Here is a 24,636-nt window from a genome sequence, read left to right on the forward strand (position 1 = left end):
ATGAGAAAAAATTGACGAAAAAGTGACAAAAAATTGACAAAAAATTGACAAAAAAATGCCAAAAATGTGACAAAAAATGGACAAAAAAGTGAGAAAAATTTGACCAAAAATTGAGAAAAAATGGACAAAAATTTGACAAAAAAGTGAGAAAAAAATTGACCAAAAATTGAGAAAAAATGGACGATTGACAATAAAAAATCGAAAAAGTGATGAAACAAAATCTGATGATGTGAGGAAAAAGATCCATTTAGTTTTGTAGGTCTTAGCTTTCAAATGAGGTGTTACACAGGATTTGGGTATAGCTGAACTGGAGAAAATGCTCTCGGTTCAGGCGGGAGTTAAGAGGTTAATGCATCTTTAGAGTTCACTTCTGTTAGTACTAGATTATGATTTGCGAACAGGCTGTGAGTATTTTTTAGAGACCACGATGTTATGGAGTAGTTCAAAGTCGGTTCTGCAAATACAATCAAACGTGCACTTTGTAAATCTCAGAGACGGGAGGATTTAGCAGAGCTGTGTCTTTTACATGGGGTCCGTGAGGACATGTTTAATAACCTCGTAACCCCACATTAACCAAGCACATTTACTCCACTTTGGCTTTACCCAAATCTAAAAGCTTCTTGACTCGTGAGCTCATAGCCTGGGCCAGTGTAACGACCCGTTTGCAAGATAAGACCTACAAAACTAATCTAAGCTTAAAAAAATGACTACAACGTGACAACAAACACAAGGAAGGTTTGTTGTCACGTTGTAGTCATTTTTGTTGCGTCTCGTCACATTTTTGTGAATTTTTTCACATTTTTGTCAAATTGTTTGTCTAATTTTTGCCACATTTTTGTCACATTTTGACACATTTTTGTGATTTTTTGGTCATATTTTAGTAGATTTTTTGTTGAATTCTTCACATTTTTGTCGCATTTTTGTGATTTTTTGTCATATTTTTGACAAATTTTTGCTGAATTTTTTCCATATTTTTTTCAATTTTTTAACACATTTTTTGTCTCATTTTTGCCACATTTTTGTCACATTTTTGTGAATTTTTTGTCGCATTTTTGACATATTTTTGTTTAATTTTATCACATTTTTGTCAATTTTTTACCACATTTTTTGTCTAATTTTTGCCAATTTTTTGTCACATTTTTGCCACATTTTTTGAGATTTTTTTGTCATATTTTTGTAGATTTTTTGTTGAATTTCTTCACATTTTTGTCGCATTTTTGTGATTTTTTGTCATATTTTTGACAAATTTTTGCTGAATTTTTTCCATATTTTGTTCAATTTTTTAACACATTTTTTGTCTCACTTTTGTCAAATTTTTGCCAATTTTTTGTCACATTTTTGCCACATTTTTTGTGATTTTTTTGTCATATTTTTGTAGATTTTTTGTTGAATTTCTTCACATTTTTGCCACATTTTTGCCACATTTTTGTCACATTTTTGTGATTTTTTGTCGTATTTTTTAACCCATTTTTAAAAACTCTTTGGCTGGAGCTCACAGCCTGGAGGCCAGTGTAACGCCTCATTGTAAAGCTAAGACCTACAAAACTGATGTAAATTTCCTTTTGTTGTTGCCGTGTTGTTGTCACTTATTAGACGTTCTTTTTCATCATATTTTTTGTCACTTTTTCATCACTTTTTTATTTCTTTTCATCTTGGTCTATTTTGAGATTCAAACCTTCCAACCTTTACAAACACTTTACAAACTGCTGTAGCTCACACTCCGCTCTTCTCTCTGTGCTCTTGTTCACAGTCAAAGAGGAAAAACTTGTCCCTCATGTTGTGTTTAGTGGAGGATTTTAACACAGTGATGTTTAAAGGCTTCACACTCATCTGCTGCTGCTGCTTCTTTTACTTTTGAGAATGGACTTAAACACGACACATGGATATCATCTGAAGAAGAGAAGACAGTCAGAGGGTCAGGAGTGTCTCTGAGAAGCGTCTCAAATGTTTTCCACTTTTTGTCATCATTCATTAGGGCTCGAGCAACAGGGGCTTCAAGATGAGTCACTGTTGAGTTGGAAACGTAATGTCATCTGTTAACAATAGAATATCCCTGTCTCTGTGGGGTCTAAATACTGACATAACAATGGGCAGACCTGCACAGTATTATCAGTGGATTTACAAAAACAATTAACAATGGAAACTAGGGCTGTCACGGTATGAAAATTCTACCTCACGGTTATTGTGAACAAAATTATCACGGTTTTCGGTATTATCGCGGTATTTTTTTTTAATGTGTGTCAATATGTTCAGAAAGCACTGAAAGTCCTGCACAAACTGAAATAATTTCAAAAAAGTTTAACAGCGCTTATTACATTAAAAAAAAAACAGACAAAGCCTTTTCACATCAAAGTAAAGGAACTATAACGATGTGTTGTTGAACGTTTCGAGGGTGTTACATGAACTATTTATAGCGCCAGAAACGAAGAATATTTTTGAACAAGATAAACCGTCTACATCAGGAAAATTGTTCTCAGTTTGTTTCCTTCCAGTGAGCTTTCGCTTTGCAGATTTGGGAAAATGCCATCAGACAGTGATCATTATTAAATTCATAAAACTGCGGCGAGAGTGAATCTGCCACTGGGAGCCCCGTAACGCATTGTGCCTTCGTGCGGAGGTATCCGGACACGGCTTATGCTGGCGGTGGCGCTGCAGCCGCACTATGGGGCGACTCGTTACATTCTCCCTCAACCCAAAGTCCCACATCAGCATTTCAGCTAAAGCGTTAACGTTAGCTTACTGCTATAGAGCTGTGGAGACGGTCACGCAGGAGAGTCACAGGTTCGAAGTTTAGAGACACTTTTTCCTGCACGTTCCACAAACAGGAAAACTGTCTCTATCAACTGTCCTTCAGCTTCTTAAAATACCCAGAACATGCCCAGACTTCAGGCTCGTGTCTGAGGCTGATCCTGCGCTGTCGTCTCAGACATGATTCCAGCTTTGAGAAAGTTTTGTTTTGGTTGTAGCTCCAGAGCTTCAGCAGATGAGACGGCGACTCATAAGGCTCAGTTTGCCTAAACCGCGGGCGCCGTAATCCACCCAGATAATGTATTTTTTCAAAAACAAGACGGTAATTATTATTGTCAACATTTTTACCGGGGTTTACCGCTACACCGGTAACCGTGACATCCCTAATGGAAACTAAACCTTTGTCCTTTCCCCTCCAGGTCTGCGTCTGAACCCGCCATGCCCCGCGCCTCGCCGCTGCCCACAGAGGAGCTCTCGTAATCGGAGGAGCCGCTCTCTCTCTGCCCCCTCTCTCTGGAGCCATGACGGGCCCCAACTCCCCCAGCCGCACCAGCACCAGCCCGGCCAAACTCAGCCGGCACGGCAGGTACGAGCAGAGTGTTAGTTAGTGCCTGGTGTGAGGAGTTTGAGATGCCCTAACATCTGGTTCATCGTCAGGTCTAAAAGCTCCAGCGCCCACTGCCTGCTGAGCCGCTGCGGCCCCCGCGCCGAGGGCTCCTCCAGCCCGGGCCACGCCCACTCCCCGCACTCCCCCGGCGAGGACGAGGAGAAGGAGGGCGGGGTCCAGTTCTTCGTGAACCGCGGAGGATTCCCCATCGAGGCGCAGACCTGGGACCGGATGTGGGCCCACGTGGGCGTCGTGCACCCGGAGGGACAGGAGATGGTGGAGCGGATCCGCAACGCCACCTACATCCCCAAGGTACGACCGGGGACGAGGGCGAGGGCGGCTCGAAGAGTTACGGCCTTGAATGTCTTTAAAGAGGAGGTTTCAAACGCCAGCTCTTGTTTGTTGGTTGGAAAATGCAATATTTAAGCAAAACATCTCGTACAGTTGTTTAATTTCCTGTTTTCAAGCGATCTCCCCTAAGCCCCTCCCACCTCCCCTCCTCTTGCTCCCCTTGGCTGCGCAGCTGTTTCATTAAAGAGGGAAAATAGTGGCTGTTGTGACGATTGTTTTCACTTAGCGATGAAAGGATTAAGATTAGCCAGAGATGGAGACGTGAGAAAAGCAGATTCTGGATACGCAGGAGCTCAGGAGGGCTGGGTACTGTTATATTTTCGATTCTGGTACTTTACCGATACTTTTCCTACTCCCATACTAAAATATATGTGATTTTTTTATTACATAAAAGCTATTCAAAATATATAAGATGAAACAACCAAGTAACTTTCTTTAACCTCTTAACTCCCACCTGAACGGATCCCGTTTTCTCCAGTTTGGCTTTACCCTAATCAAAAAGCTTCTTGGGAAAAAACACCAAAATAGCCACAAAAATGAGAAGAAAACAAGGATGTGAACGCGACAAAAATGTGACAAAAATTCAACAAAAATTCAACAAAAATGTGACAAAAATTCAACAAAAACTCAACAAAAAAGTGACAAAAATTCAACAAAAAATTCAACAAAAAAGTGACAAAAATTCAACAAAAAATTCAACAAAAATGTGACAAAAACTCAACAAAAAAGTGACAAAAATGTGACAAAAATTCAACAAAAATGTGACAAAAATTCAACAAAAATGTGACAAAAATTCAACAAAAATGTGACAAAAATTCAACAAAAAAGTGTCAAAAATTCAACAAAAATGTGACAAAAATTCAACAAAAACTCAACAAAAAAGTGACAAAAACTCAACAAAAAAGTGACAAAAATTCAACAAAAATTCAACAAAAATGTGACAAAAATTCAACAAAAATGTGACAAAAATTCAACAAAAATGTGACAAAAATTCAAAAAAAAGTGTCAAAAATTCAACAAAAAAGTGTGAAAAATTCAACAAAAATGTGACAAAAATTCAACAAAAACTCAACAAAAAAGTGACAAAAATTCAACAAAAAATTCAACAAAAAAGTGACAAAAATTCAACAAAAAAGTGACAAAAATTCAACAAAAACTCAACAAAAAAGTGACAAAAATTCAACAAAAAAGTGACAAAAATTCAACAAAAAAGTGACAAAAACTCAACAAAAAAGTGACAAAAATTCAACAAAAAATTCAACAAAAAATTCAACAAAAAAGTGACAAAAACTCAACAAAAAAGTGACAAAAATTCAACAAAAAATTCAACAAAAAAGTGACAAAAATTAAACAAAAAAGTGACAAAAATTAAACAAAAAAGTGACAAAAATTCAACAAAAAAGTGACAAAAATTCAACAAAAATTCAACAAAAATGTGACAAAAATTCAACAAAAATGTGACAAAAATTCAACAAAAATGTGACAAAAATTCTACAAAAAAGTGTCAAAAATTCAACAAAAATGTGACAAAAATTCAACAAAAATGTGACATACAAAAGGTGACCCAACACAGCAACAATGCGAGGAATGATCTTAGCTTAGAAATGGGTCTTAGCTTTCAAATGAGGTGCTACACAGGCCTATATAATGGCCAAAGAGGACAGAATGCATTTGGTTTAGGGGGCGGGTGGTAAGAGGTTAATCCTTCTCCCTGGACTAACAGGCTTCAAAACCTGGTCTTTAAAGATATATATATTTTTCTGTTCCATGCTTTTGATACTTGGCCGGCCGATATATCAGGCCGATATTTGGGTGTTTTACAATATGGGCTCTCATCCGATCTAACTGGCAATTCAGTTCCGATTTCTCCGTAAAGAGCTTTACAGTGAGCGTCCCACAACTTCCTCCTCCTCAAGGGAATGGATAAAAATGGGCTGAGCATATCGGGCCCTCATAGACACGCAGAGAACATACAGATGTGCGACTGGAGTAAACCTGACGCCTTCAGCCCGATCACGGTCGTATTGTCTCGGCGCCGCAGTGAGGACGAGGGAGAAGAAGAGCGGCCGTGGGCGTCTGTGTTTGCAGAGTGTGAAGTGTGAACAGATGAACAGCGGCCCGAGGGTCAGACGGAGAGCGGCGCTTATGTTAGAGATACAAGAGGCTGACAGAAACCAGACCCGCCGACAGCTGAGAGAGGAGAGGGGGAGAGAGGGGAGAGGGAGAGAGAGAGAGAAGAGAGAGGAGAGAGGGGAGAGGAGAGAGGAGAGAGGGGAGAGGGGGAGATGAGGAGAGAGGAGAGAGGAGAGGGGGGAGATGAGAGGAGAGAGGGGAGAGGAGAGGGGAGAGAGGAGAGGAGAGGAGAGAGAGGAGAGAGAGGAGGGAGAGGAGAGAGAGGAGAGAGGAGAGAGGGAGAAGAGGGGAGATGAGGGAGGAGATGAGAGAGAGAAGAGGGGAGAGAGGGGAGAGAGGGGGGCATGAGGGAGGAGAGAGAGATGAGGGAGATGAGAAAAGAGAGGTGAGAGGGGAGATGAGGGAGAGAGGAGAGAGAGAGGAGAGACAGGAGAGAGGGAGAGAGGAGAGAGAGGAGAGACAGGAGAGAGGGAGAGAGGAGAGAGAGGAGAGACAGGAGAGAGAGAAGAGACAGGAGAGAGAGGAGAGAGAGGAGATACAGGAGAGAGGGAGAGAGGAGAGAGAGGAGAGACAGGAGAGACAGGAGAGACAGGAGAGAGAGGAGAGACAGGAGAGAGAGAAGAGAGGGAGAGAGGAGAGAGAGGAGAGACAGGAGAGACAGGAGAGAGAGGGAGACAGGAGAGAGGGGAGAGGAGAGGAGAGAGAGAGGGGAGAGAGGGAGAGACAGGAGAGAGGGGAGAGAGGGGGAGAGAGGGGAAAGGAGAAAAGAGAGAGGGGAGAGGGGAGAAAAAAAAGAGGAGAGAGAGAAGAAGAGAGAGGAGAGAAGAAGAGAGAGGAGAGAGGAGATGGGGGAAAGTGGGAGAGAGGAGAGAAAGGAGAGAAGAAGAAAGAGGAGAGAGGGGGAGATGAGGGAGATGAGGGAGAGAGGAGAGAAAGGAGAGAAGAAGAGAGAGGAGGAGAGAGAGGAGAGAGAGGAGAGAGAGGGAGATGAGGGAGAGAGGAGAGAGAAGAGAGAGGAGAAAAAATAGAGGAGAGAGGGGAGAGAGGGAGATGAGGAGAGAGGAGAGAGGAGTTGATCAGAAAGGAGAGGGTTTCATAAAACCCACATTATCTCCGAATCTAGAAAAAAAAAAATGTTTTTAATCAAAACTAGCCTCTGTTTAGCTTAGATTTCTCAGGAAACGAGACACGTAGAATTAATCTGTTTTCACCTACAGAGAGTTTAGAGTCTGACCTTTCAAACATCATGTGTCCATAACTATAACACAGAATACGCTGCGGTGCTACAAATATCATGAAAATGATAAATCCAATGATAAATTGGATTGTTGGCTCTACAGCTAAAAATCAAAATCCATTGTTATATTTGTTTTAATATATTACTTCTTATTACATAAATCAGGCAGGAATTAGATATTTAAAAATTCCCTCTGAAAAAACCTCCAGAATGTGGTGAAGTCCAGCTGTCGTTCGGGCTCGTCTTCGCCTTCACGTCTAAAGTGAAAATGGCGGCCGATTCCACGCGTTTCTTTCTCCGGTGAAAACAAACACTGACGGCGGCTAAATCCGGACCTGTCACATGCGGTTTGGTGAAAAGAGCGGTGGAGGAAGGTGTCGCGGCTAAACTCTGGTTCTGCAAGAGTGCAAAAGGTGCATTACATATTTCATATTTATGAATGGATAGAGCCGGCTTTAACCCCTTAACTCCCACCTGAACCGAGCACATTTTCTCCAGTTTGGCTTTACCCCAGTCCAAAAGCTTCTGGAAAAAAGGTGGGAAAAAAGCAACAAAACTGAGACGAAAACAATGATGGAAATGTGACAAAAAAGTGAGAAAACATTGCCAAAAATTGACGAAAAATTTATGAAAAAGTGGCAAAAATGTCAAAAAATGTCACAAGAAATTGACCAAAAATGTCATTAGAAATTGACAATAATAAATAAAAAGAATTACTAAAAAAATGACAAGAATGTGGCAAAAAAATTACTAAAATGTGATAAAAATTTGACAAAAAAATGACAAAAATTCGACAATAAAATGACAAAAATGTGACAAAAATTTGATAAAATTTGACAAAAAATGACAAAATGTGATAAAAAAATGTTTTTAAATGACAAAAATTTGAAAAAATTGGACAAAAAAATGACAAAAATTGGACAAAAATGTGATAAAATGTGACAAAAAAATGACAAAAATGTGACAAAAAATTGACCAAAAAATGACAAAAATGTGACAAAATGTGACAAAAAAATGACAAAAATTGGACAAAAATGTGATAAAATGTGACAAAAAAATTAAAAAAAATTGATAAAAATTGACAAAAATGTGATAAAATTTGACAAAAAAAATGGAAAAAATTAAGTAAAAATTTGACCAAAAAATGACAAAAAATTGATACAAATTTGACCAAAAAAATGACAAAAATGTGACAAAAAATGGACGAAAATGTTACAAAAATGTGTTGAATACCAAACAAAAAAATGATGGAAAAAAAATCTGATGACGTGAGGACAAAGCTCCTCTCGGTTCAGGCGGGAGTTAAGAGGTTAAACTCAGGGCTTTATTTTCACATATTTGTTACAAAGATTCCACCACTACAAACTCTTCTCTGGTTCTTCTCTGGTTTTTCTCTGGTACAAATATACCTAAATCGTTTTTTGTTAAGTCCCTCCTTCCCAGATTTCTTCAGCTAATCAGAGTCTAGTATCCTCCCGCGTTGACCAATGAGACGAGGTTTTCCTGTGAACCAGCCTGTCGGGTCCAATCAGGAGGGAGGGGGCGGAGCATTTACTTTTGAAAATTCTGTTCCTGCTCTGCTCATTTTGCAAACTGAGAAGGGCTTTCTGGTCCAAGAGGGGAGGGGTTTACTTTCACATTTCACCCCATCCCTCCTCACTCCAAACTTACAGACTATCACTTTAAGGTTTTTGGTCCTGTAGTGGGACACGAGCCTGCGGTCTGCGGTCGTAGATGTAAGTGGGCCCATCACTCTGAGCGCCGACAGTAACGTCCCGACACGGCGCCCGGACGCTCTGGTATCGACCTCCGTGTCCGTGTGATGGATGGAGCTCAGAGAACGAGCGGAGGATCTGAGACACTCGCAGCTGTAGCCGTAACTCAGCCGAGCCGGGAATATAAAAGAAATAACAATAACGCTTTAATGACCTCCAATTCAGCTTTACCCAAATCTAAAAACCTCTTCCACACAGGCCAGGGTAACGTTTCATTTGAAAGACCTACAAAACTGATCTAAGATTGTCCCTCGTGTTTCCATGTGCTGTTGCCGCGTTGTCGTTGTTTTTTTGGAAAATTTTCCATGATTTTTTTCATGTCTTTCTTGCATTTTTGTAATTTTGTTTTTTGACACTTTTTTGGGAGATTTTTAACCCTTTTTTTGACACATTTTAGATTTTTTTTAACGCTTTTTTTGTTTTTCTTGCATTTTTGTAACTTTTTTGCTGCTTGTTGACACTTTTTAAAAACTTTAAAAACTTTTTAAAAACTTTTTTTGACACATTTTCTGAACGCTTTTTTCATGTTTTTCTTGCATTTTTGTGACTTACTGTTTGCTTTTTTTTTTATCATGTTTTTGTTGCTTTTTCATCACTTTTTTATGGTCTTTCTTGTTACATTTTTTTAATTCCTTTTTGACACTTTTTTTGTCACGTGTTTCTTGCAGTTTTATCCTCATTTACATCTCGTTTTCATCTCTCTCTCTCCCCCTTGTTTTGAGTCAGTGATGTGGACGACAGAGCGTTCAGTCGGGGGCAGCAGCAGGATGGGCGGGGCTTGTTCGTCCGTAATTGTCCGTGCGGCCGTAGTAGTGACTGACCCGTTTGGCAGCGACACAATCCCGTTTACTCCTCACTACAAACACTGAATATCAGGCAGGGGTTCCAATAATCCTGTTTTCACTCATTTAGACTTTTGTCCCGACTTAAATCATACGGTGTTTCCAGTGTCGTGATGGATTTTCAGTGTCCAAAACCGAATTTGGACAAAAGCTGTTGTTCTGGTCAGGTTTTGTCCTTTATCTAAGTCGGTCGGCGCCGCAGATTAAACCCGGGCTGTATTTTGGGGATTATTTCAGTGTCCTGCCAAAAGGGACTGGGGATTTCAGACAGGACAAAAGGCTTAAGGCGCAAAATATGTTTACAAATATCACACTTTCATATTAGACCGAAACAAACTGCCTTTAAGAGGTCGAACCTAAAGCGAGATGTAGAGGGTGATTGAAGTCACGGCTTTACCTTATGTTATTATGTCATTCCCTCATTAAAAACATGCCTGAAGTGTTGCCTTGGCACTGTCACGTAAAACTCTGATGGCGGCCATTTTAGGGATAGGTTTGCCTGAGTCCTCCTAGGAACGCCCCCACCTCCTGGAGACGCCTCCGAGCTTTCGTCACCAGCCGAGTAACCAACCACTGCTCCTCAGCAGAACCCCCTCCCCACTGATGCCACAGACAGCGTGTGGAGGGGGCGTGTCGGAAAGGCTCAGAGGTTCTTAAAGAGACAGAGGCCTATTTCAAGACATTCACTACAGCCATTTTGAGAGAGACATTTTATACGAGGCAGTTATTCTAATTTACTGCATTTACAGACCAACAGAAGGTTTCGTCATTTTAGTGTGATATAGACTGGTGCTATGTGACTGAAAAAAGCATAATACCCCCTCTTTAAGGCAGCTTTAAAATTTTAATCCACGTAAGGAAATTTGTTCTCGAGAGCATTTTCTCCAGTATAGCTTTACCCAAATCCTGTAGGCCAGTGTAACACCTCATTTGAAAGCTAAGATCTACAAAACTCATCTAAATGGATCATTTTCCTACATCATCAGATTTTTTTCCATGTTTTTTGGGGGGGGTATTAAACTCATTTTGTAGCTTTTTTGTCATTTTTTGTCTTTTTTTAATCCATTTTTTGTCTTTTTTTGTCACATTTTTTGTCTTTTTTTGTCACATTTTTGTCATTTTTTTGTCACATTTTTGTCATTGTTTTCGTCTCAGTTTCCAGAAGCTTTTGGACTGGGGTAAAGCCAAACTGGAGAAAATGGGATCTGTTCAGGTGGGAGTCAAGAGGTTAATGCTTTGGGAGGTATTCAACTTAATTTTTAGGTTTTTTGTCATTTTTTTAATCAATTTTTTGTCATTTTTTGTAACATTTTTTGTCACATTTTTGTCAATTTTTTTTTTTTTTTTTAATACATTTTTTGTCACATTTTTGTCATTTCTTTGTCTTTTTTTTTTTTTTTTGTCTTTTTTTGTCACATTTTTTGACATTTTTTTGTCATTTTTTTTGTCTTTTTTGTCATTTTTTCGTCCCTTTTTTTGTCAAGGTTTTCTCACTTTTTTGTCACATTTTCATCATTGTTTTCATCTCAGTTCTGTCGCTATTTTCACAGCTTTTTTCCAGAAGCTTTTGGAATGGGGTAAAGCCAAACTGGAGAAAATGGGATCTGTTCAGGTGGGAGTCAAGAGGTTAATGCTTTGGGAGGTATTCAACTTAATTTTTAGGTTTTTTGTCATTTTTTTAATAAATGTTTTGTCTTTTTTTAAAATAATTTTTTTGTCATTTTTTGTCACATTTTTTGTAATTTCTTTGTCTTTTTTTAATCAATTTTTTTGCCTTTTTTGTCACATTTTTTGTCATTTTTTGTCTTTTTTTGTCATTTTTTCGTCACTTTTTTTGTCAAGGTTTTCTCATCTTTCTCATCATTGTTTTCGTCTCAGTTTTTTTGCTATTCTCCCAGCTTTTTTCCAGAAGCTTTTGGACTGGGGTAAAGCCAAACTGGGGAAAATGTGCTCGGTTCAGGTGGGAGTTAAGACGTTAATGCTTTATAATGACTTTATTTTGGTACAGTTTGTTTAATGCCCTGGAATAACCCTGGAATACAAATACCTAAGGCTGGACCTGTGAACTAAACCAGGATTGTTTGAAATATCCTCATGAGCTCGTAGTGTTATTGTTGTGAGCGTCGTGTCCGTGGAGACTTTAAACAGGGTCAGGTTTCTGTCCAAACAAAGGAACAATGAGGAATGTATGGAGCCGTTACTGGGACGCCAACGGCAACGAGACCAAAACGTGGCAGAAAACCAAAACACCGGCATCAGACCCGCTTCACCCTCTCCATATGTTTGTGAAGTCATCCTGCAGCAGTTATCCTCACGCCCGGCCGCTTCTGAACGTAAAGTCCTCGGCTGTGTTCGATGGAGGTCAGGTCTGAATCCCCGGCTCATTCCGTCGCCTCTCGCCCCAGAAGCGGGCTCTGAAATTGGGCCGCTGCGGACGCCGTGACCCCTGGCCCTGGTTTGGAACGAGACGAGCCAAAAAAACCAATAGGATTTAGAGCAGAGAACACTCACTGTGGGGGCGAGCTCAGGGAAAAGAGCAGGGACAAAGACATACATGTGGAGATATGAATATGAAACTGTTACTGCAGATCACTGACTGAATAAATGTACTGCATATTTTATGTTTTCATATTTAAACAAGGCGTTTTGTACAATTAAATCTAAAAAGTGGTAGAGCCAGGTTTACATTTCTCTTTATTTTGTTAATATGTTTCAAAGGGGATTATAGAGCTTGTTTGTTTTTTGAATAAGATATTTGTAAGTCAATTCAAAAGTAACTTTGTTTTTTGTGGTTCAAAGCTCAATAAATCAGGCAGGATTTCGAGCCGATATTGTAAAAAAAATAGATAACGGTATCGGCTACAAGTGTTCGATACTGAACAGATTCCTGTCTTACTTTCTCCACTTTGAAAACACAACTTTCACCATCTAGATCTCAGAACCAGGAGAATTCAGTCGCTGAGTTAGTTTTAAACTAAAGTGCCACGGCTAGCTACAGCATGCTAATGCTCGTTAAAAAAAAAACTGATAATTGATCTGTGACACCATGACATAAGACTTTTTTTTATCTCAAAATGGAGAAAAAAAGGAACATTCACTTTTTCACTTTAAAGAAAGTCTTGGTATTTGTTAACACATTGAGGCTGTGCTGTTTTGGGGATTTAGCTGTAGAGCCAACAATCCAGACTATTTTTCATGATATTTGTAGCACCACAGTATATTCTATGTTATAGCTATGGACTCATGATGTGGCTCGTTTGAAAGGGGAGACTCTAAACTCTACGTAGGCGAAAACAGTTGAATTCTACGTGCCTCCTAAGCTAAACAGAGGCTAATTTTGATCAAAAACACCGATTTTTTTTCTGGATTCGAAGATAACGGGGGTTTTATGAAACACTCTCCTTTCTGATTAACTCCTCTCTCACCTCGCTGGACAGACACTATCGTTGTGTGAAGAGGGAAATGCCTAATTTTTTCCATTTCAAGTCAGTTTTCAACGACATCATTGTTGACATGTTTTGAAACACGCGTGTTCTCGATCTCTTTGTATGGCGTGTGCGTTTAAATAGCCTGGTTCTGGATTGAAGACTTTAACAGGATGTTTCTCAGTCGTCCTTGGACCTATTTTAACCATTTAAAAACTCACACCACGCCCCCTCAGACTAACACCACGCCTCCTCAGACTAACACCACGCCCCCTCAGACTAACACACGCCCCCTCAGACTAACACCACGCCCCCTCAGACAAACACCACGCCCCTCAGACAAACACCACGCCCCCTCAGACTAACACCACGCCCCCTCAGACTAACACCACGCCCCCTCAGACTAACACCACGCCCCCTCAGACTAACACCACGCCCTCAGACTAACACACGCCCCTCAGACTAACACCACGCCCCCTCAGACTAACACCGCGCCCCCTCAGACTAACACCACGCCCCCTCAGACTAACACACGCCCCTCAGACTAACACCACGCCCCCTCAGACTAACACCACGCCCCCTCAGACTAACACCACGCCCCCTCAGACTAACACCACGCCCCCTCAGACTAACACCACGCCCCTCAGACTAACACCACGCCCCCTCAGACTAACACCACGCTCCCTCAGACTAACACCACGCCCCTCAGACTAACACCACGCCCCCTCTGACTAACACCACGCCCCCTCTGACTAACACCACGCCCCCTCTGACTAACACCACGCCCCCTCTGACTAACACCACGCCCCTCAGACTAACACCACGCCCCCTCAGACTAAGACCACGCCTCCTCAGACTAACACCACGCCCCTCAGACTAACACCACGCCCCCTCAGACTAACACCACGCCCCCTCAGACTAACACCACGCCCCCTCAGACTAACACCACGCCTCTCAGACTAACACCACGCCCCCTCAGACTAACACCACGCCCCCTCAGACTAACACCACGCCCCTCAGACTAACACCACGCCCCCTCAGACTAAAAAAAGAAAGAAAAGAAATGCAATAATATGTTAAATTTCCAGATGTGACTTTTTACAAGTTTTTGATGGTCATTTATTTCACTTCTGTTCATCACAGAGCTACAACAATCACATGTGGTGTATTAGAGAGTTGAGTTTTGTAATTCAAAAAAGAAGAAGACTTATTTTCCGTTTTTGGCACTCAATGTGTTAATATCAAATATCGGCAGATACTCAAACTCCCAGTATCGGAAGCAATAAAGCGTCTTTTGGAGAGTTGGAGATGTTTTTAAAGAGTGTAAAGAAAAACAGCCCTAAAGTTTAGTCCCTGCACATGCGCCCTGTGTATGTTCCTCCCGTCTTTAGCCGCTGCTGTCTCCCAAAAAAGGAAATGACCATATTTGGATTACAGCATCATCTCGGTCACAGCCTTTCCTGCTACACGTGGATACCAAACAAGTCAGTAATTGAGAGTGAATAAGCGTGGGGAAAGACAGTACAAATGTGATAAATCTGTTTGAAACGGGAATAATCAGGCACCAGGCTTTAATAATGGACGTTTCACCGCTGAGGATTGACTGCGGTAAATCCTCAGCGGTGCCAGTCCTCGCGCTGGCATCGAGCCTCTCCGTCTGCAGCCAGCTCCGGGTTGATTTCGCGCTTTAGCAGCTCCTAATCTCCTCATCTCAAGCCCTCGCAGTAAATCCTCTCCCTCTCTCTCAGCCCAATGAATGAAGTCACAGGACAGAGGTTCAACATCAGAGCGGCGCCTCTGTTTGGAGTGTAAATAACACCGCTCGCCCCGATCACTTTCCCTCTGACGAAAACGCTGACCTTATCCCAGGAGCGTGCGGACAAAGGAGCCCGAACAAAGTCAGAGATTCTACCTGCGCGTTACGAGAAATATGCCACCCTGCAATGCCTCCCTCTAAGCAAGAAGTAATTACTCCTCTCTACTAAGATACAGTGGCTCATAAAGGGATTTTTTTTTATTTTAATTCATGCAGTTCTTATATTTGAAGAGTTTAGTGGTGCTAGGCTAGTGCATGTCTATGGTAACTAGTAGCCTGCATTAACCTCTAAACTCCCGCCTGAACCGAGAGGATCTTTTTCCTCACGTCATCAGATTTTTTTCCCATCATTTTTTTGTTGGGTATTCAACTCATTTTTGTAACTTTTTTGTCATTTTTTGTCACATTTTTGTCATTTTTTCATCATTTATTTTTTCATTTTTTTGTCAATTTTTTATCAAATGTTTGTCCATTTTTTATCAATTTTTTGTCATTTTTTGTCATATTTTTGGTCACATTTTTGTCATTTTTTGTCAATTTTTTTAGCAAATTTTTGTCATTTTTTGTCACATTTGTTGTCGCATTTTTGTCATTTTTTCGTCAATTTTTGTCACATTTTTGTCATTTTTTTGTCACATTTTTGTCACATTTTTTGGTCAATTTTTTGTCATTTTTTCGTCAATTTTTGTCACATTTTTGTCATTTTTTGTCACATTTTTGTCACATTTTTTGGTCAATTTTTTATCATTTTTTGGTCATTTTTTAGTCAAATTTTTATCACATTTTTGTCGTTTTTTGTCACATTTTTTCGTCATTTTTTGTCGCATTTTTGTCACATTTTGGTTATTTTTTTTGTCAAATTTTTATCACATTTTTGTATTTTTTTGTCCATTTTTGGTCAATTTCTTGTGACATTTTTGCCACTTTTTCATAAATTTTCCGTCACTTTTTTGTCTATGTTTTCTCATCACATTTACATCATTGTTTTCGTGTCAGTTTTGTTGTTATTTTCGCAGCTTTTTTCCAGAAGCTTTTGGACTGGGGTAAAGCCAAACTGGAGAAATGTGCTCGGTTCAGGTGGGAGTTAAGGGGTTAAAGGGGTTAATGCTCCCCTTATAATCGAGAAAGTCCCCAAAAATATTGAGATTATTATCATTATACATTATCAGCCCTAGCAGCTACTTTCCGGACATGAAACCGTCCTTCTCTTGCAGACTAGAATCTCCTGTGTGTTTTCGTCAGTTTCTTTGGGGCTCGTGTTTCCTCTCTGTGTGCGAGCGGCTCTTTGACTGACTGTAGTAACACGTTTCCAGAGCGTTTCCTCCTCCCGGCGCTCGTCCTCGTCCTCTTCCTCTGCAGCTGCTGTTGTTGTAAATAACTGCGCCTCGGAGTCTCAGGAAGTGACTCTGCTGCTGGCGATGACTCTCCCTTCCGTTTGGCCTCGCGCCCCAACCCCCAAAAACCACCTCTCCGCGCTGCATTCTTGTTGTGTATGGCCAGGGTTGTTTTACATGTTTACTGTGCCCGGTTTGTTAAAGCTGGAAAGTGTGAAAACATCAGTGCCTTCGTGAAGTGATAGAAATACATTCATACTCCAAAGTGGCAAAACCTGAATTTTCAGTAACGGATTTTGCTCTCTTTGTCTATAAAATGTTGAAATCAAACTTTAAAAAGTGCTTTGAAAAGTCAAAAACAGACCTGGAGCTGCGTTTGGAGCCGCTCGCTCATCTTTGAGTGATCTTTGAATGTTCCCCAGTGGTGACAAGTCCCGCGGTCCTGAGGATCAATGTGTCCAGGAAATATTATTTTTATGATTAGTGATGCACTGATACCACGCTTTTCAGAATTGAACAGATGCCATTTTATTTTATTTTTAATTTCATTCAATATTATTTATTCTTTTTATTGCTCTGTCCATCAGAGACAGAACGGCTCATGTCTTAAAGCTCCTCAATGCTTGTGCTTTATTCATTTATGTATTTTTTATTTAACAATAGTATTGAGATGTTACTCGTACGAGCCATTTTAGAGGCCTTTTATGTCTGTGTACCACCAGCCACTAGGTGGCCTTACACTTCCTGTTTGTGTGACCAGGTGAGCCTATGGCTGAAGGGAGTGAAGGCTTATAAAAATAAAAGGATTCTTCACTTAACTCAAGAGTATTGGGCTCTTTTCCGCACGTGCTAAACACCTTGTTACTTTGCTAGCCATAGTAGCCAGTAGTACAGGCTGCTTATTACTGCAGATAAATGGTCTCTTTTCTCCTTTACTTCAGCTCCGTGTGAATTTTCTCGTGTGTTTATAGTAACTTATCCAGTAGCTTCAGCATTTTGATTGTTTTGCTGCAGCTCATTTTGGCTCAATATAAACATGCTGTATGTCTTCATTCTGGATTTTCTGAGGACTTTTTAGTCGCTGGGTTAGTTTTTCAGATGAATAAACCCCTGAGCATAAAACGGAGTAACAATCACCAGATGTGTTAGCCGCGAGTTAGCAACATTAGCCACATTAGCAACATTAGCATCATTAGTCTGTATGTTGTAAACACTGCAGACGCTGCAGCTCTAACAACATTTAGCTCTGGTTAAATCCAGCTCAGACTCTGGTTTAGGGAGTGTCGTCTGTAATAAAGTCAGCTCTATGTGGATTATTGGATTTACACTAAACAATTCTCCAGTTTGTTGTTATCTTCTCTGCTCAGTGGAGCTGCTCCTGTAGGAGCGCCGGACACACGTCAAGTGGTATCGGTTTCTGGTATCGGGACCTCGTTAATGAGTACGAGTATGAGTACAAGCGTGTGGATACCGATACCAGTATCGGGTGTTGGTACATCCCTATATAAAAGTATTAGCGTTTCATTGTTTCGAATGAAGCAGAGTGAGACCAAACAAAAACAACATTCTGGTAATGGGCTGAGGTCAATAAATGAATAGTTAATTAGGGAAACCGAAATGTCCACATCATGTTCTGTTCATGTCGCTCATATTTAATTTTCTGGGAAGATGTCGGACTTTTCTGGAACACAATGTCCCAGGCAGCATTTATGCCTTAAACCTTTTGTGCTTGTTACACACAGTGAACAATTTAAAAGGTGCTTAATCAGCTCCACTAGAAACTCCCATAACGTTAATCGCAATGTATTCCATAAACAACTGAAACAAATGAACTCTCCGCTCGGTCGGTCTCCTTGTGTTTTCAGTCTCAAACAAAAGCACTTCATGGGACTTAATTATCTTTAAAGCAAATAAAGCCGTAAACTCCAGCGCTGGTTCCTGGAACATTAAGCAAATAGACTTTTCCCTCTCGTCTAAATGTGTTTTCTTTGTGTTTCTTTCAGCCGCCGGTTCCGTCGGTGCCAAACTTCAAACCCTCCATGTCCATCGCAGACTGGCTCGTGGCCGTGCAGAACTACATGAAGGCGCTGCAGTATCCTCCAGCTAATGAGTTCATAATGTACACAGCGCTTTTGACCTCTGACCTTTAACCGAGGGCACTATCTCCATTTCGACTTTAGCCAAATCTAACAGCGTCTTGACTACAGACTATAGGTCAGTGTAACGCCTCATTTGAAAGTTTAGACGTAGAAAAACTGATCGAAACTGATCTTTTTCCTCACATTGTCATCGTCGTCTGCATTTTTGTATTTTTTTGGGGCTTTTTTTTGTATTTTTTTGTTGCTCTTTTGTGGCTTTTTTGTCAAATTTTTGCTATTTTTTTGTCACTTTTTTGTTGTACTTTTATTGCTTTTTTTGTCAAATTTTTGCTGCACTTTTGTCATTTTTTGCTGCGTTTTTTTGTTTCTTTTATCGCTTTTTTGTCACATTTTTGCTGCATTTTTGGCATTTTTTATGGTTTTTTTTTGTCAATTTGGTGCTACTTTTTGGCAGAATTTTGGTCACTTTTCTGTTGCACTTTCATCGATTTTTTTTGATCAAATTTTTGTATTTTTTTTGTTTCCTCACATTGTCATCGTCGTCTGCATTTTAGTATTTTTTGGGGGCTTTTTTTGTATTTTTTTGTTGCTCTTTTGTGGCTTTTTTTGTCCAATTTTTGCTGCATTTTTGTCATTTTTTTTGTGTTTTTGTAGCTCTTTTTTTCACTTTTTTGTCACTTTTTTGCTTCATTTTTGTCTTTCTTTCATTGCATTTTCATCCTTGGATTCTTCTGTTTTTTGTCCGTATTTCGAGGCTTTTTTCAAGAAGCTTTTAGATTCGGGTAAAGTCAAACTGGAGAAAATGTGCTTGGTTCCGGTGGGGGCTAAGAGGTTAAATGAGCCTGTTTTGAGCCTGTTTTGAGCCTGTTTTGAGCGTGTTTTTGGCATGTTTTTGGCATGTTTGAGCGTGTGCTGTGAGTGAAGTATGAAGGGTCTGGTCCTGGAGGCCTCTGTAAGTGATAAGAACATCCTTGAAGTGAATGTGTCTCTTAGGAGGAGCCAGTGGAGCCATTGTTGGATCGCAGCCTCTTTAAAGTTTGTTAAATGATCCTTAACCTGCGTCGCAGATACAATCACACAGGGACACAGTTCTTCGAGATCAAGAAGAGCCGGCCTCTGTGCGGGTCAGTTTGTTTAATCTCACTTTTCTCTTAAACGTCTCACGTCGCCGTCACTGTTACTTCCCCTAAACGCCGCCTCGTTTCTCCTCAGTTTGATGGAGACGGCGCGGGAGATGATCCGAGAGTCGTTGCCCATCAAGTGTCTGGAGGCGGTCATCCTGGGAGTGTATCCTTTATATTAACGATCTTCCTGTGGAGGCAGGTAATCACTGTAGATCTGTGAGAAGACCTAAAAACTCATCATTTTGTGGCTTTTATGGCTGATGCATCAGTAATTGTAGTTTTCACATTTGTGCACTTCAAAAACTAAAAATCAAACATGGGTTTAAATTACTTGAATTGAAAATATTTATCTTGTCACTCACTTTCACTCACTTAGACTTTTTTCCTGATCGGACCAAGTTTACTTTGCTATAGTTATAGGACATTTCTCACTGGTTCTGTGGTAATTTTTAGGGATGCACCGATACCGATACCAGTATCGGGTATCGGGCCGATACCACATGCTTGTACTCATTCTCGTACTCATTCATGAGGTCCCGATACCAGAAATCGAGACCATTTGACGTGCGGCCAGCGCACCTACGAGGCGCAGCTCTCAGCTGAGGAGAGAAGAAGCAACAAACTGGAGAATTGTTTAGTGTAAATACAATAATCCACATAGAGCTGACTTTATTACAGACTGCGCTCTCTAAACCAGAGTCTGAGCTGGATTTAACCAGAGCTAAATGTTGTTAGTGCTGCAGCGTCTGCAGTGTTTACAACATACAGGCTAACGTTGCTAACTCGCGGCTAGAAGTTTGGGCCATTCTGACGCCGTTTTATGCCCAGGAGTTTATTCATCTGAAAAACTAACCCAGCGACTGAAAAGTCCTCAGAAAATCCAACTTAAAGACATACAGCATGTTTATATTGAGCGAAAATGAGCTGCAGCAGAACAATGAAAACGCTGTAGCTACTCGCTAAGTTACTACAAACACACGAGAAAATCTACAAGAGCTGAAGTAAAGACGAAAAGAGACCATTTAATAACATCTCAATACTATTGTTAAATAAAAACACATAAATGAATAAAGCTCAGGCATTAGGAGCTTTTGGACATGGGCTTTTCTGTCTATGATGGACAGAGCAATAAAAATAAATTATATTGAATGAAAATAAAATAAATGTCATCAGCACAATTCTAATATAACTGCTCTTAAATGTGTCGCCTAATTTACTGAAGGAAATGTACATGAGTAAATTTACTAATTACAAACCAATCTGCTGTGAAATAAGTAAGAATGTTGAAAAAAATGCCTTGCACTCGTATCGGTACGAGTACAAGGGTACTTAAATCAAAGTATCGGTTTTGGAAAAAGTGGTATCGGTGCCTCCCTAGTCATTTTGCTTGAAATATAAAAAGGAAAACAAATTAACATGGAATAAAGATAAGATGTTTTGAAACAAGTCAGAAACACGTGAAATAAATTAGGTCAAATGTCCAACAAAATCTGAACTAGTCAAAACAACTCAATTAATTTGAGTTTTCTTGCGTACGAACTGTGTGGTATAAATAAAACATGCCTTGCCTCAAATTAAAATTATTATTCTCAATTTGAGACATTTAAAGTAATCTAAATGTTAATTTTTTGGAGTGTGTAAAAGTATTTCCTCTTCATGACCATTCTTGCTAATTCAGGGCCCCTCAATACAAAGTTACAGGTGCTCATAATAAAATTGAATAGAAAAACTTTAAAAAATCTATTTCTATTATATGGATTCACACAGTTTCTTTGCGATTTTTCCTTAATTTACAAACATATGCTGTTTTCAATTAAGAATTTTAATAAATATAGTGTTGATTTAGTTATTTTTGAGTGTTGGTATCATCTTGGGACTCCCATTCAGCGCCTCGTGACTCTATGGAGGGTCCCGACGCCCAATTTGAGAACCAATGGGGTACCCCATTAACAATAAAGCCAAACAATACTCCTTAGTCAGTACATGTCTCATTTTTATATATGGTTAACGCAGCCGTATAACAGGGTCATTTCTGGGTCTAGGACTCGCCTGAAAAAGAGATTCTGAATGTTAGTGGGACTTTAGTTAAATAAACGACTCTCTCATAAATCTAATCAGTTCTCTGTTAACCCCTTAACTCCCACCTGAACCGAGCACATTTTCTCCAGTTTGGCTTTACCCCAATCCAAAAGCTTCTGGAAAAAAGCTGTGAAAATAGCAACAAAACTGAGACGAAAACAATGATGGAAATGTGACAAAAAAGTGAGAAAACATTGACAAAACAGTGATTGATATTGATGAAAAAGTGGGAATAATGTCACAAGAAATTGCCAAAAAAAATGACCAAAATGTGACCAAAAAAAAGACAAAAATATGACAAAAAAAGATTAGAAATTGATTAAAAATTGTCAAAAAATGACAAAAATGTGACAAAAAATGACAAAATGTAACTAAATGTGACCAAAAAAAAAATGACAAAAATGTGATAAAAATTTTACAAAAAAATGACAAAAATATGACAAAAAAATTATAAAGATTTGATATAAAATTGACAAAAAATGACAAAAATATGACAAAAATGTGATAAAAATTTGCCAAAAATAAATACAAAAAATTGACAAAATGTGACAAAAATGTGATAAAAAATGACAAAAATGTGACAAAAAATGACAAAAAAATGACAAGAAAGTTACAAAAATGAGTTGAATACCCAACAAAAACATGGAAAAAAAATCTGATGACGTGAGGAAAAAGATCATCTCAGTTCAGGCGGGAGTTAAGAGGTTAATTACATACAATGAATCATTAGCCCGTTGCTTCTGCTCTGTGTGTTGTTCGACATTGAAGCAAACTCAACTTTATCCCTTTGTCGCCATCTTTTCCTCTCGTTTCTCTTCCCACCCCCCCTCTCTCTCTTCATCCTCTGGGCTTCAGCATCAGGGCTTAATGTGGAGAGAGGGGTTTCATAACAATACGTTTGGATTAAAGCTGGACGTTACATAACAGGGAGAGATGATAAAAGTGCAGGAGACAATCGGATACCTGCCTCGTATTACGGAAATATTGGAACAGGGAAAGATTATACTTTGCTCATAGCTGCTGCCGTTATTTGCAAGATAATGCGCAAAGCAGAGGTCAGACTTTGGTGAAATGTATTAAGAAACGCATCAGTGAGGCCCAAGATAAAACCGTTATGGGTATTTTGATCATTATTGAAGAAGAAATTATTACTTTTTGTACCGATACCAATATGATTTTTTTTTTTTTGCCTAAACTTTGCCTAAAGTTTGCCATTTATTATTATAGTAAAGGTTTCAATGATAGAAATAAATAGACCGATGTGGGTTTTTCCATAATGCACACTGCCCTTTCAATAAACTAAACTAAACGATATTGATTGACCGATGCCGTTATGCATTACTGATATTTTTGTCTCATCTATAATCCTGTTTATGAAGCTTATAAACGTGTCAGTGTTAAACTGTGACAGCAGGGGGCGCTGAATATTTAGAATATCCTATTTAGAACTATTTAGAATAGTTCAGATGGAGCTTGTTTGAAAGACAAAAATCAGTAGATTCCAAAACAAAAAACGGTGAGTCTCTGTCTCTTATGGTTCTGATAGTGTATGCTACAGCTGGGCGGCTTTTTCCTCCAAAAAATCTTTTTCCTCAGATTTTTTTAATGAAAAACTCGATTTACGATTCGGTTTGATTCCCCGCCCCCAACAAAATAACTGCGAACTGTAAATTTACGTTTTAAATATATATATTTATTGTATTTAATAAAAGTGCATCAAAATTGGGTTGGGGGAGGGCTCGTTTTAAAGCTCTGCCTGAGCTCTTTCATGTGCTGAAAACGGAAGTCTCTATCACTTTCGGTCCCGGAGATATCGGCCTTTTTAATCGCCGATATTGAAAATATCCTAATATCGGCCGAAAATATCCTATTATCGGCCGATAATTTCAGCCAGCCGATATATTGGCCCATAATTGTGCCACAAATTTAATCAAAAAGAATTACATTTTAGTCCAACAGGCATTAAACTCCTTTGAAAACAGTAACATTCCTCGACTTTATCCACCAGAAGTTTATTAAAAATACAAAATAAAGGTCAGTTGCTGCTTTTACTGACTTTTTTCAGTTACTGTTCCGTTAGTTTTTCACACACTTTGCTCTGAAGTTTCGGTGGTAAACACTAGCACTAACTGATTTGTGCTGTGGCGTAAATAAACCTTTCATTGATGAATCAACATGGACTTTTATCTTCCTGTATCGATTTATACGTAGATTTAGTTTTGACCCCAGACTGTCAACAGGGGAGTAAAAGTGTCCAGGCCCCAGCGAGAATTGAACTCGCGACCCCTGGTTTACAAGACCAGTGCTCTAACCACTGAGCTATGAGGCCTCACCTGCAGAGTGAGATCCTGCTGTGATATTTATTCATACCGGACACACCCATGCAAATGACTGGCTGTTGTTACTTTAATCTCAGTCAGAGGAGCCGGAGGTTAGAGCTGCAGGAAACAGGACGTGGAGTCGGCTCATGTCATCGGCCTCTGCAGGGGAGGGGGGGAGGAGGGAGGGAGGGAGGGAGGGAGGGGGGGGGCTACAGTGAAGACAGGGGGGACCTTTTTCTTTTTTGTTCCAGAAATAAAACAGGTGTCATTGATTTCAGGGACCACAGTGGCGGACACTCAGAACACTGGCCTGTCCAGCTCCACTTCTGCTTTTTGTTTCTGTTCAAAAGCAGGACGAAGGAGAACGTACCTGTTTCATCTTCTATAGTTTTTATTTATTAGTTTATTGAGCGGGGACAGTGCACACATTAACCTCTTAACTCCCGCCTGAACCGAGAGGATCTTTTTCCTCACGTCATCAGATTTTTTTCCCATAATTTTTTTGTTGGGTATTCAACTCATTTTTGTAACTTTTTTGTCATTTTTTTTGTCATTTTTTGTCATTTTTTTGTCAAATTTTTATCAAATTTTTGTCATTTTATTCATCAATTTTTAATCAACTTTTGTCATTTTTTTTGGTCATTTTTTTGTCCATTTTTTTGTCAATTTCTTTTGCCATTTTTGTGATATTTTTGCCACTTTTTCATCAATTTTTTGTCATTTTTTTGTCAATGTTTTCTCACTT

General features: G+C 39.6%; 1 protein-coding gene across 1 annotated transcript in view; it reads left to right on the top strand.

Annotated features, from left to right (window-relative positions):
• Positions 1-24,636, top strand: part of vash2 (vasohibin 2) — a 66,772-nt gene that overhangs the window by 797 nt on the left and 41,339 nt on the right. The window contains exons 2-6 of the mRNA XM_079572799.1: positions 3,168-3,334; positions 3,406-3,667; positions 18,272-18,360; positions 19,435-19,491; positions 19,580-19,654. Coding sequence (XP_079428925.1) covers positions 3,270-3,334; positions 3,406-3,667; positions 18,272-18,360; positions 19,435-19,491; positions 19,580-19,654 — 548 coding nt within the window. The 5' untranslated portion in view covers positions 3,168-3,269. The remainder of the gene's footprint in view (positions 1-3,167; positions 3,335-3,405; positions 3,668-18,271; positions 18,361-19,434; positions 19,492-19,579; positions 19,655-24,636) is intronic.

Source organism: Gobius niger, assembly GCF_951799975.1.
Source record: "Gobius niger genome assembly, chromosome: 15".
In the NCBI taxonomy this organism is placed as follows: Eukaryota; Metazoa; Chordata; class Actinopteri; order Gobiiformes; family Gobiidae; genus Gobius; species Gobius niger.